Source organism: Tauraco erythrolophus, chromosome Z (genome assembly GCF_009769465.1).
Source record: "Tauraco erythrolophus isolate bTauEry1 chromosome Z, bTauEry1.pri, whole genome shotgun sequence".
NCBI lineage: Eukaryota > Metazoa > Chordata > Aves > Musophagiformes > Musophagidae > Tauraco > Tauraco erythrolophus.
Genome location: NC_141496.1, coordinates 88811935 through 88825530, shown reverse-complemented (window position 1 = coordinate 88825530; position 13596 = coordinate 88811935). Strand labels below are relative to the sequence as shown.

Here is a 13596-nt window from a genome sequence, read left to right as displayed (position 1 = left end):
TTACACACAATGAGGTGTATATTCCAGAAGTGAGAAACAAGAAATATTGTCATGTGTAACGCAGACTTTTAGACTGCAAAAGCAACCAAAGTTACTAACTTAAGGTTTTCAACAACACTGGGAGAAGTAACAACTGCAGCTCAAAAGAAAGAATCCAACTTCACCCTCCCAGTAAGATGAAAAGCATTGAGAGGCAAAACCAAACACCAGATAAAAACTAAAATCTGCAGGCCACATTTAGTGAAAGCTACACAACCATGTAAGAGTGGACTATTCTGGAAAGGAAACTGCTGTTACAGACTCAGAGAGTGCTAACCAGGAACCACAACAGACCAAAATACCCTGTCTGGAGTAACACGACTATGTTGCTGCATGCATGTGGACGGAAGGTCAGCATCACAAACCTATTTTTTTACCTGCCTTTACGTGGTGCTTCAGATGCTCACCCAAGAACAAGAAAAGCCCCTTTTTTAAGCACAGGAGCTGAAACAGCCCAATCCAACGTGATACATGCCAGATGGGGAAGAGGCTCTATGTCACATTTGTGTAAAAATGTGATGGATGCTTGGATCGGCAAACGGCCAGGTAAAAAATGAAACTTTGATCACATACCCTCTCAGCACAAACAAGTGGGGACTGTGCATGACAGCAATATATTGAACTATACATACTTCTGCAGAGACTACTGCTCTGGCATACAACTCTGAAATGAAGTCCTGAACTCAGATACTGCTTTTCAGCTGTATCTACATTAAATGTCCTAGGTGTTATTTAGATCATTACATCAAACAATTCATTCAGTATGCAGAATGGGCAGGACGTTTCAAGCACCAGCTTCAAATTGTGGCTACTGAAGGGAGCTCTGACGTTCACTTTAAATGTTATTTTTTCCTCTAATACACATTTATCCTCTTGAAGCCAGGAAATCTGTGAAACGTTACTCACAGGCACAGTAACCTACGAAGCCTGTGATTATTTTGCTAAAATCAATACAGAAAATCATGTATCTACACTCAAAATCCATAATCAAAATAAAATAATCTCAACAGATTGAGGAGCACATGTACGAGCTTTATTTATAAAGAAACAAATTCAATACAAACATTTTTATCTGTATGTTAGCAACATAATAGGTGGACAGATCAAAGGGCATTTAGTAACATTAATCAAAGCTTACTTACCACTATTTCATAGTTCAAACCCATAATCCTCTGCCACTTTGCCTTCGTGGCTGCTTCTTCTGTAGTAGTTAACTGGAAATCTGAAAGTTATGTCTGAGATTACTGTGATAGACAGTAAAATGTCCTGTCTATTCCTATAGGTAGGATAAAGTATATGTACCGTGCAAGACATCAAAATCATTCCTGTCGTGCCAGAATTCTCCTAAATATGACTAAAATTTGACATGTTTTGTCTCATCAGACTTGGGTTTACCAGAGGAAAACTTGCAAAATAGTATTAGATCCCACTCCCACAAAACTGAAGTTCAGTCAAAAAGTTTGGTGTGAATGGCTGAGAAGAAAGGACACGTATCCACTCTAGCCTCAGCACTGACTAAATTTAATGCAGCTTTACAAGATAATGGGCACAAAGCGAATGAAAAAGTTACATGCATGCCCCGGACATTTATTAAACCAGACTGTATGTAGGCTGATCAGATTGATTTAGGGAGATGGCCAAAATAATTACCTATGTGATACCACATACTGATGCTTTTGGACAGATCCTGAGTTTTACAGAGAGTGTCCAAGGAACAAAATCTGGAGTTTTTGTACTTTCCACACTACATACACAACTGCAAAAGATACTCTGAAACCAGAGGCCCTAGAGGGCAGTGAGAGAACTCAAGTCCTAGCTCTTATCCCTTTTTTTTTGTTGTTAGATTCACATACGTGCACACATGCAATGAGAAATAACTCTAATGAGCTAAAGAGCAGAAATGAAATTGGAAGGGAAGGAGGGGAGAAGAGTAATGAAGCTGTGAAAAATGTAATGACAGGCTAGGCGGCAAAGTGCAGCAACTCTTAACTTGACTGCAAGTTTATCTGAAGGCTGCAAAAACAAAGAAATGCTTTCCTCCTGCTCATTTACCCCTCATTCACACTGTTTAGATTCTAGGGCAGGAAAAAATAAAGAGCAGTATTTAGATACAACAGTCAGGAAACACAGCAGTTTAAAACAGACCCTATATATTCAAGGTCCATGGCCTGTGCTGTGCCTGCAGTAACTACCAAAAGAAACTCGTCAGATGTGGATGCTCATCAGAGGTGAAGACTAGTATCTTCAATACAAGCTTAAGTTCCCAACTCCCACTGACTTTCAGTGCGAATTTAAAGTGAATAACAGCCTCAAACAGTGTTTTAAATCTAGTTGTTGCTCAGACGCATTGCTAAAAATAAAGCCTGGTGTTGTGTGGCATTCAAATATGACAATACTTTCCCCAAAGCAGAGACCTTGCAACATCTGAAGGTCTTAAAAATAAATTCTTCAGCTATGTAGGACAATGAAAAGCCTAAGTTATGAAAAGATAAATATTACAGAACCCATATCGGTGATGCTTTTGAAGCGGAAAATGTTAGAAAATACATCAAGTGCTGTCTCAATCTGGAAAACACATCATCACATAGGAATTCCAAAATGTAACGCAGTGCCCTAACGGCTCAAGAGGCAAATTAAAATACCCATTAGAATTCCCACAAAGAGTATGGGAAACATCCAAGTGCATCAGTACACCAGAACTGACTGAATTTCAAACATTATCAGAGAACATAGATTGAATCAACGCAAGCTCAGGAATTTGTGAAAAGGAAGTTTATCAGAAGAGGAAGAAGTCCTGAAACTGCATCTGGGCAGCTGCAGGCACGTAGCACAATAAGGCACGTTGGAAAAAAAGGAGGGAAAAATTTTAATACACAACTAGTCTAAAAAGACTAGAAACACAAAACTAGACTAAAAAGAGGGCTGAGCATGTAGTAAAACCAGACTGCTTCATGTGACATCTCTGACACAGAATTTTTTTCAGAGACACACAGTAGTCAGTGATCTCAAAGCACTCAGCAGTCCATGCTTACATGTATGATTACTTCAGCTACGCAGCACACGGGAGACAGAAAGGCACACGAAACACCCGATCTCTGTGTAAGCACACTCGAGTGCATTTTCACATAACAAAACATTAAACACTGAGAACCTGCTTCCTGTTGTTTCATGTCCTCTCCAATATTCACCACACCGGCACTGCATGGCAGAGATGGGGATCCCTGTTCTGCTTCACTGTTATCTGGAAAAAGAAGAAGCAGCCTTTTCAGCTACTTCATGCCTTGTAATACTCATCCAGCATGCCTCGGGGCACGGATTTTGTCTTCCACTAGACTTCAGAGGATCCATAAGTGGCAAATGGAATCTGACACAAGGAGCCCAGAAGAAAGGACGTATTTTAAAGACGTGTTGTCTTCTGTTAATGTTTTGTCTTCTCCAGTGAATTTTTCAATGAACCAAGAGAAAAAAAACCCACAACTGTCAGTAGCTGCACCTCTATGACTGAAAGAAAAGTTACTGGACGTAACATTCTCTAGCACGCTTGTATTTCCTTTTTTTTTTTTTCCCCCTTCCTGCAATTCAAGAAGCTGACACTGTTAGGTATGTTGCTGGCTGTCAGCCACCTTGAACACCTCTAGACTGAAGAAACAGCAGTTTCTGAGCATTTCCTCTGTAATTTTAGCTAAAGGTGGGAACGAGAGGATGTCATACAGATAACGTACTACTGGGTCTTCCAAAATCTTGTGTGAGGTGGGGACTGCACTTCAGTCTGAGTTGTCATATACTTCTGCTGACATCAACCTGTAACACAAGGAGCTGAAAAAATCTGTTTGTGCATCCAGCCTCTGCGCAGCTAATCTGTTCAAACATGCTGACTTTCAAGATCAGGCACAAATACTTCAAGACGTGTACAGTATAAGATTCAGCTTCACTAATCTCATCTCATCAGTAGCAAAATTAATATTGGCCATTGGCTTCTGAACTTCGTACACAAATATAGTTAATGCCCTATCAGATTAGGCATTAATAACCTCTAGATACAGGCCACTCCTCACACATCTCAAGCTTGTGACACTGGCAAGCGAGAGTGAAAGGAACTAAGACTTGCTTTTGCTCATTGTGAAGGGTATCTCTCTGCTTGCTCTTGAATGCAGCTCTCACCCTTGAGCACGAAAAAAATGTTCACTGCCTTCTTACCATTCAAAGCTTTGCAGGATCGAAGTCTTGAAGCAATTCAGCCAGAAGTGCAATTGCAGTGCAGAGCTTTCAACACTCACTTTGAAAATGTAGGAAATAATACCACTGTGTCTAAAAGATTAATCAAACCCTAGTAGACCAAATTCTCCCCTCATGTACAGCAGCTCTGCCACCAGTAATAATCACCCAGAATGAATCTAGCCCACTCTATTTCCAGTTTGCAATTGAGAAGAAAAATGTTTCAAACCAACTTTAAAATAAAGCCAGTTTTAATTACCTTTGGCTGTGCTACTATCCATTGTTTGGAACTGTAAGTCCTTTTCAACAGCAGCATTGAGGTCCTCCTGGGGCTGAATATGATTCTCCTGCTTAAGCCCTCTTCTGATCAAAGTGAGTCGAACTGTTTGTCCCGTGTGCCGCAAAACGTCAACTGCTTGCTGGTTAGTAAAACCCTGAAGATTTGTTCCATCCACCTGAAGGATTAAGCAGCTTTTCAGCCCGCAAGACATCATCCAGAAAAAAAAAAAATGTCCAGGGCACAATAACATGGTGAACTCTCAGCATCCATTAGCCCAAGAACACAAGCCTGGACAACTTAATGACATTGGATACGGTAGGCTCTTTCACTGGAGTGCCCCACAGCTAGGTTACAACCAGTACCACGGCAAAGTGAGAAGACGTGCTTTGGGTGCCCACCACAGTGGAGTCAGGAAGATCTGCTCTGCAAGGTGGGAGAAGACACAGCACGTGATGTGCAGAGCACGCTGTGCAGCCTGCCTGCTTGACCGTTCCAGCCATCCCCACCTCTGCAGAGAAAACACTGGGTGAACAAACCAACACAGCCATGGCCAGGGGAGCTGGGAGGGGAAGGTGAGGAGAGACACATCTGCCCACTGTGGTAGGAAGAACTACAGACTGCAGTCATTCAGAGGCCAAGCAACATCAGACACAGTGAGGTCTACTACTGAACACCATCAAGTCCCATTTCCCAATCAAACATTGTCCCATCCCGCCAGATGTTATCTCTGGTCCATCATTTTAAAGAATAAGATTTTGGCCTCTTCTTTTTGAAGCTACCTCATTATCTCAGGCTTTTTTTCTGAAACTCAAGACTTTGGCATTAGTTCATCCCATTGTCCCTAGTACATGCCACTTTTTATTCTCCTTGTCCCTGCAAACTCCATAGTATCCTATTCTTTCTCCATCCCAACTCCTCAGAACCTTTAATTTCTGAAACATCTCTAAATATACTATATTCCTTGACTCTTGTAGTTGTTTCGGTCTATCTGTACAACACACACATTCCATTATTTTAATTCCTTCTGTATGAAGAATGACTCTCCCTGGGCCCTCAATCATTTTGTTGCCCTTCTGTTTTTAAACTCTGGTGCTCTTCTGAATATGAAGTAATTAAAACTGAGCTGGGGTTATTTAATTTTTCCTCCACACTTCAATAAACCACATTTAAAAAATGTTTATTGTTATATTTTGTCTGAGGTCACTCAAATCTTTTCCTCCTTTTGCATCTGCAAAGAAGAAATCAAACTTTGGAATAATCAATTTTAGCCATTTGTACTCAGCATTTAAATCACTATAAAACCCACATATACTTCTACATACAAATATGCAGGTAGACTTCCACTTGGAGAGAGACCACAACTTATTCTTAGTGCTGTCTTCACACAAACACAAGGCCAGATCTATGACAGCCAAGAAAACTGGGTTCCTCTATTTATGACCTGATCTTCACCACACAACTAACATTACATGCATGAAAATATTTTCTTCTTTCCCTGGGCACCTAAAACTTTCACAACATACTTTTAAAAAAATCATTTTGAAAATAGTTGCTCAATCTGAATAAAACTTTGAAACTTTACTAAGCAGTCTCAAAGCTCCTACTGGTAAGATACACACACATGCACAGATTTTCTTAAGAAACACAAGTTACGTATAGGTAGATAATCAGAAAGATAATGTGATTGAACATTCAGTCCAAAAAAGGACTAACCATTTCGACACCAATCCTAAATGTTTTATACAAGTACTATATGAGTGATTCTTCACAATTTAGAGTTTTGCAGACAAGTGATCTAATTTCTTTCTGTGTTTACTTACAACTATAATTTGATCTCCCACATGGATTCTCCCATCATGTTCAACAGCACTGCCTTTTGTAATGCTTTTCACAAAGATACCAGAAGGTTCTGAGACGAAAAAACAGAGAAAATTACATCTACTAATTTATTAAGAAACAATTTAAATAATGTAACAATCTCCAACTAATGCCACCAGCAAACGGGAGAAAAAGAAAATACAATCTCCAGGTAAGATAAGGAAAGAATCATCAAGAAAGTATATGCTTTAACTAGAATATATAATTATTTTCCTAAAGGATAAGCCTGATTAATGTCAGCTTGCATTGAACCAGACTTCATTCAAAAATCTTACAATGTCAAATTCTCAACTCTTGCTGCAAAAGAAGAAATATTCTAACTTACTCTAATTTAAATGCTGAAACCAACATCGACAAAAAAAACGTATCTCTGACTTTTGGCCAGACTTAAAACCGCAGGGCAGAAAATTCAGTTTGAGTACACTAACCTGGCAAATTCTGTATTTTTTATGTACTCACTAACGGCTTAAGAAAATGCACACTTGAATAATCTAATGCGGAAAATTATAAGCAAGCAGGACAACTTACTTTAGAACCAGCTTTTAAAGACAGCTGTAAGTCAGTATTTGATCTAACTAAAAAAAAAAAAAGACGCAAAAGAAAAATATATCCAAATGCCAAAACAGAACCATTTTAGACAGTTACCAATTTCAGATCCTAATGAAAAGTCATATACATATATGCCAACCTACAGAAGGGGCATTTTACAAAAAGAAATCCATTTCAGGAAAAACACACTGGAATTCGAAACAACTTCAAGAGCGAAGTGAAAATCTATGAAATTGCTACATGCACGTTTTGCACAGTACACATGAAATCGCACAAATACTACCATGGGCTGGCACGAAATCAGTTCTGAGGGTCACAGGCCTGCAACATTACTATCAGAAATACTAACAAGACCTACCTTCTCTCAACAAATGTTCCACCTCTGTTAAATTAATACAGTCGATGGGAAGATAATTCACTAAAAAATGAGGTTTAAGAGCTGTGAAGCTGTAACCAGTGCCTTCGCAAATCTGAAACTCATCTTTTACTGGACCTCAATATGACAAAAGTCAGCAGGAAGGAGGACTACACATATGCTTTGCTGTAATGACTATATTCAGCTTAGGAAGAATAAGAGTACAAATATATTTAAGTCATGACATGGACAATTCTTTTCTCTTTTTTCTTAATTTTTGCTTTCCCAGGTTTTGTGAGTAACTAAATGGCTGATCCTACTAACTTCCCAGTGTGCTTACATCCTGTAACATGGGTATGGTAACACGACAAGCTGCTATTTGCCATTCATGAAAGATTCAGCTGCAGATCTGGTTGTCCAGCAGTTTTGTTGCTGCTTCTCTGACAGCAGAGTCGTTCTCTAAGCCACAAAATTAACTGAGATGTCCAATCAGCTCCTAAGGCAAGAGTATTTTCCGACGCATTACATGCAGCACAACTTAAAATCGAAGACTGGTGACAATCCAACACTAAATCAGTTAAAATATGCTGTCAGATCTATCACACGTTCTACAATTTAATTTGCCTTTTAAAGATTCAAGTGGAAGCTGCTAAAGACTGGACTTAGACAAACTGTGACCATCCTGTCCTGTGGAACAGATTGTTCAAATTTAGCCCAGCTTCTCAAAGCCAACAAATTATATTTATAATAATGTGGCATATAGGTGTCCATACATTTTTCTATAGATATATACACAAGTCAAAGCCAAACCAACAGCTCTTTGAGAAATTTTACGACACATTCGACAACTATTCTTTCCCAGCAGTGTGGCACTTGCCAAATTTCCCTAGGGAGGCCTAACAGAGTTCTGGAGTATTTTTCTGAAAGGCACAGTGGAAACTACAAAGTAAAAACACACAACTGTACACGAACACTGTTGCATTTATTTAAATTAACTTATTCATGGGCTGCAACAGCTTAGTGGTCAACAAACATTTATTGTATCCAGAAGTCTCTACGGAATTCTTGATCTGCCAGCAGTACTATACGCATTGTTTATAAAGTAATAACGGTGTCTCCTAAAAACACTCTAACATACTATCTTGTAAAAGCCTTTTAAAAATGAAAATGTATTTTTAAAAGCCCAGCCAGTTCAAACAAAAATTGCCCAATCTATTTTAGAATTGTTTTGCAAAAACATCCAAGCACAACCTTTAGCCAAGAGTGAATATAGAAACTGACTAAAAAGTGCTGAGGTGGGATTTTATAATAAAATTGTATTCTGAATGTCTTTTTCACAAAAAGAAAGCAACTCCTTTTTTTTTTTTTTTTTTTTTTTTTTTTTTTTACAACCTTCAAAAATATTTCAGATGCTGAAGGTTCTTTTTTAGAGATGCTATACCAAAACTAAAATTACGTCCTTGATGCACACACACCATGGTACACAACAGGTTGTGAAGCAAACTGCAGGAACCGATCCTTACCTGATGTTTTGTCTCCAATGTAACCAGCAATAGTTATTCCCAACCCCTGGGTATTTTTAGTGAGCTCAACATTGAATTTCTCTCCATCTTCACAGCTATCAACAGAACCATCAGCCTAACAAAAAAAAGGCATGATCAGAAAGGAAGCTTTTTGTTTCTTTAAAGATCCACTACATTCTTTGATGTCATTAACATGTAAAATTAGACACAAATGTAAAAAAATGAGTACCAACTTTGCTTCTGCTCTTACTTGGTATTCAGCACAGAAACTAGACATAGGTAACATTCCTCACTGTAAAGCAACGCAGATCATGTCCTCCCCGCCTCACTGCCCCTGGGATATTACCCTCTAACCTATAAAATCATTATTTGATGGCCAAAATGACTGGTGAAATTTTTTACAAATTGAACAATGAACCTATTTGCAGCGAGTTACACAAACCATGCTTAAACGTTAGAATATGTATCTTGGCTGCTCTTCTAGGACTTCCTCAGAACCAGCTTTAGACTGCTGTGTTATTTAAAAGAAGAAAAGTGATCAAAATTAAATTTTGTATTCAATTTTTTTAAATTCCTGTTCAATAACTATAGCTATTTTTTTTCTATGCGTGCCAAGTTTAAAACATAATAAAAGCTATTTCTACTAAGGCGATTTTGTTTCTGGTTTTTGACCTAAAAATTCTGTTTCAGAAAGTAGCAATTATACTTCCAGCTAATTAAATAATGACAGTCTCCACCAAAACCTACTACAGCCCTCCGACTTTTAACAACAAAAAATTCTGGGGGTAATGAAAGTACATTAATGTACTGTCAATGAAAGTACAATTCATATTAAAATCCCATTTCAACAATATCGCTTTCATATTAAAAGAAAAAAAATCAACTTATAAAACTTAATTTCAACTTTTTAAATATTTTTTTAAAATTTTTCACCTTTCAGCTGTCTAAAACAGACACTTACTAGCCACTTCCACAGCTGAAATGTATATGAGTACATACACCAGGCTTCCATTTCATTGTATTTATATGGACATCGGTATTTATGTACGTATTTAAAATGGGAATTCATAAATATAGTACAGATCTATCAAGATCTTCCTATACTCCTGTTTTACTCTGTCTCTCCTGTACGACAAATAGCAGATAACGCTTTTAAAGTGCCAATACAGCAACCAGGCACATACTAACTAAACTCAGTGTAACTACATCAGTATGTACGTGCCAAAAAAAGACGACTTCAGGAGAATTATGATGCTACTTGCCAAAAGAGAATCTGGCTTCAGTTCTTTATCTGAACAACTCTGCCCAAAACCATCATCTAATCGTAATAAATAAACTATGAAAAATATATTTCTACTGTTTTAACTACCTCTTTGCTTGATAGTATGGGATTATTTTGGCCACAGGTAACGCCACCAAAAAAACGCTGCAATTTCCATAACCTCATGATTTTTTACAGGATAGACATCTACAGAGGACACAAGAAGCACCCATTTTGGAACAACGCTCTCGCTAACAGCGTTAAGAGCATCATGAAATCTTCACCCACCCTGCATCTGCCAGGAAGAAACAGACAAATTAAGCTGTTTCTGTCATCACTTTCACTCCAGGCCCAAATTAATACGGCTTGCAGCACCATTAACTGATTGCTCCCTCCAAGAACAAGACCTGGTGCCGACAGAGGCAGTTTAAAAATAGCCTGTCTCCTGCCAGAATAGATGTACCAGGAACCAGGTACTGAAAAGGATGGAAATGTAGAGGAAGGTGGCAAAACCTTTGACTGTTCTAAAACAGTCAAAACACCACCAGGTTCTCGTGTCTCCAAATGCTGCACAGACAAGAAAGTACCAGTCTGTCTCTCCTCTTAGATGCTCAGAAGACTCCACGTTAAGATTTAACTTTCTTTGCCTTAGAGCCATAATAGAGGGGATGAACGTATGTTTGTTTTCCACAGATACCACTACAATGGACAGAGGCAAATTAATGGCAATAATGCAAAAATTGCCTTTTTTTTTTTTTTCTCCCCCCAGAGTGATCTATTTGAAATGTAATTTGTAACTGGGAAGAAAATGTCTAGAAAAACAACAGGAAAAAACATACCAACAAATTCTTGTAAGGCATAAATTCTACCTAGTTTTAGGCTCAAAAACAACGACCTTTTTCTTCTCTCATCCACTTACTCCATGTATTCACATTTAAATGTATCTGGTCATAACTACATATGACAAAACACCACTGTTCCTGGCTCTCATGAAACCAGGCTTTGCTGCAAACATGCAAATGACCTATTTTGTCAAGGTTTGAGCTGACAGGACACAATAATATTTACAGCATTTTTTAAGTGGCTGATGGTTGCAGAAGAGTAACGGTACAGAGAGTACCATCATCAGCAGGGGAGTAAGGGTAGCAGCTGGCTCACTTTTTCTGGGAGATGTCTAGCAAATGAGCAATGCCAGGTGATGTAGGAAAGAAGGAGCATCTGTGTGCTGGTTGGCACAGGGAGGAACTGCCTGACGGATGGCTGCAATGATATGGAAATAAAAAATGTTCCTGGACAGAAAAATGACAGGCGGACAGAGAAATGCTACAGAACCAGCTTGCTGTGTCCGAAGACTGCATGGCTTCAGTTGTTCCCAATGGATTACTGCACAGTTACATGCAACACAGAATCTGAAGTTATTCAGATCACAGTTATGGAAGTCCTAAGCCTTAATCCCAAAAGGCTTCAAGCATATAGCTCTTTGCATTGTGGACTCACGACATTTAAATTCTCCCAGACTGTCAGCTGAGAATACCACTACTGGGAAAGAAAAGCCTGGCTTTTGGCAACATAAGCACGAAAGATTAACAAATAGCAGATACGAATATCAAATTAATCAAATAGCAGTTAAACCAAAAGGAAGTTCGATGTAAGAGTTCGTCATGAATTAAGCATAATCACTCTTGCTTACCTGTTTGTCTGGTGTGGAGACGGGTACTGGTGTACCTGGAGGGACTGCTGGTGGAGGTGGCTCCTCAATAGGACCTCTTGCAATTACCAGTTTTACACGATTTCCACACTGCCTCAGAACTTGCGCCACCTGCTCACTGCTCATTCCAGCCAGGTCCGTATCTCCAATTTTCAAAATGTGGTCTCCACTACACAATCTCCCATGCTGGAATAAGAAGAAAAATGAAAAAAAATCTGTTAACAACCTGCTATTTCTCCCACATACCATACAATCAGAAAAAAACCACACAGCTTTAGTCACTTTTAAGACATATGAACCAAGCGACTTTTTTTTGGGTGCCAAGTCAATATCCTGGAAACATGCAGAAGAAAAGTAGGTCACCTAATGGCTCACTAATTTTACTAGAAATTTCCCCAGAAATACCCAAGACATCTTTTTTTCAAGCAGTCAGTTACCTGGGCACAGAAAAAAAAGGTACTTAGTTATGGTTACTACCTATAACTAGATTAGAGAACTTCAGGTTTCATTTCCAAGCACGCTTCTAATAACTACAAAATAAAATACATTTCTCCCTTAGTGCGATCCAGTTATTTATATTGCTTTACACTGTGCCATGGTTTAGCCCGGCCGGCAACTAACACCACCCCCAAGGGATGGGGAAGAGAATTAAAGGGGAAAAGGGAAAGATACTTGTCCAAGGGACAAGCTTGAAATGGGCAGTGATCAGCAAACTCAATTCTCATGAGCCCTTCAAGCAGGGGCAGCACCCACATCCTGAAGAAAACACATGAAGCCACACGCCTGCTCCAAGCTTCGGTAAATCCAGCAGAGAGAAGCAGATGCTCCTCTTAGCTCTCCAGGCAGAGCTGTTCTCCCACCCCTGGACTACAACCAGCATATTCATGAAAGGATGAGGGCTCTAAACGCATTCGCATCAAACAAGTATAATCTAACAGGTTTGAAAGTGCGTGTTAGAGCCCAATCCAGCTTTTACATTCAAATGCACAGATCTCCTGCACTAAACACACCTTTACTGAGGATAAACTTCACCACTCTTTCTCTCCTTTTAACACTTATGAGGAAAAAAGCTACCATTACTTAGCATAATTATAAAAGTAAAGAGTAACTTCACGCTTTACTGAATGGTAAACAGAAGCGTAGGTCGAATTTACCTGATCAGCCACTCCTCCTGGGAGGATGGTTTTAACAATCACTCCAGTGGACTTTCCTCCCACTATCCCAAATCCCAAACCTGAGCCATCATTCACCAACTCAATGGTCTCCACGTGCTGCCAGTGAACCTAAAAGGAATAAACATCAGCTTGTATATGATTAAAATAAGGACACATGTATTAAAACTTGCAAAATGTTTTCTCTTATTTCTTGGGTGGGAGGAAGGCGGACAAATATGGAACCTTTCTAAGAGCTACTTTTAGGTATAAGATTACATAATACTTAAGCAATAAACTCCCCATTCCATAACAGCTGGAATTTCTCAGGTAGAAACCAGAGCTGGGTAGTGGGTCAGCAACCCAGCAGCAACCTAGGACTGTCCACCTGCATGTCCCGTTGTAGTCAGTGAGAAAAATACTGCTGCTAGGAAATCTCACAAGACTGGAAATTAGAATCTGCAGATAAGTGCGCGTTCACACCAGCCATTCATTACAATATTATTACTATATTATAATTTACTTCAGAGATTAAGGCTGAATGACTGCTCTGAAAGACAGACAAGCGCTGGCTTGCTCTCGTGGGGCGGTACCGAAGGGACAACTGGAAGCTCCCAGTATCGTTTCTTCCAAAGAA

The 13596-nt window shown here is 39.1% G+C and overlaps 1 protein-coding gene across 4 annotated transcripts in view; it reads right to left on the bottom strand.

Annotated features, from left to right (window-relative positions):
- MPDZ (multiple PDZ domain crumbs cell polarity complex component) overlaps positions 1 to 13596 on the bottom strand; it is an 87776-nt gene that overhangs the window by 59228 nt on the left and 14952 nt on the right. For 3 of the 4 annotated variants that reach the window (XM_086628720.1, XM_086628721.1, XM_086628722.1), the window contains exons 6-12: positions 12963 to 13091; positions 11791 to 11994; positions 8840 to 8954; positions 6355 to 6443; positions 4514 to 4709; positions 3191 to 3280; positions 1182 to 1261 (exon numbers count right to left, since the gene is read on the bottom strand). In XM_086628720.1, the coding sequence (XP_086484846.1) occupies positions 1182 to 1261; positions 3191 to 3280; positions 4514 to 4709; positions 6355 to 6443; positions 8840 to 8954; positions 11791 to 11994; positions 12963 to 13091 (903 nt within the window). Of the gene's footprint in view, positions 1 to 1181; positions 1262 to 3181; positions 3281 to 4513; positions 4710 to 6354; positions 6444 to 8839; positions 8955 to 11790; positions 11995 to 12962; positions 13092 to 13596 lie in introns of all 4 variants that reach the window. The other variant, XM_086628719.1, reaches the window with a different exon arrangement.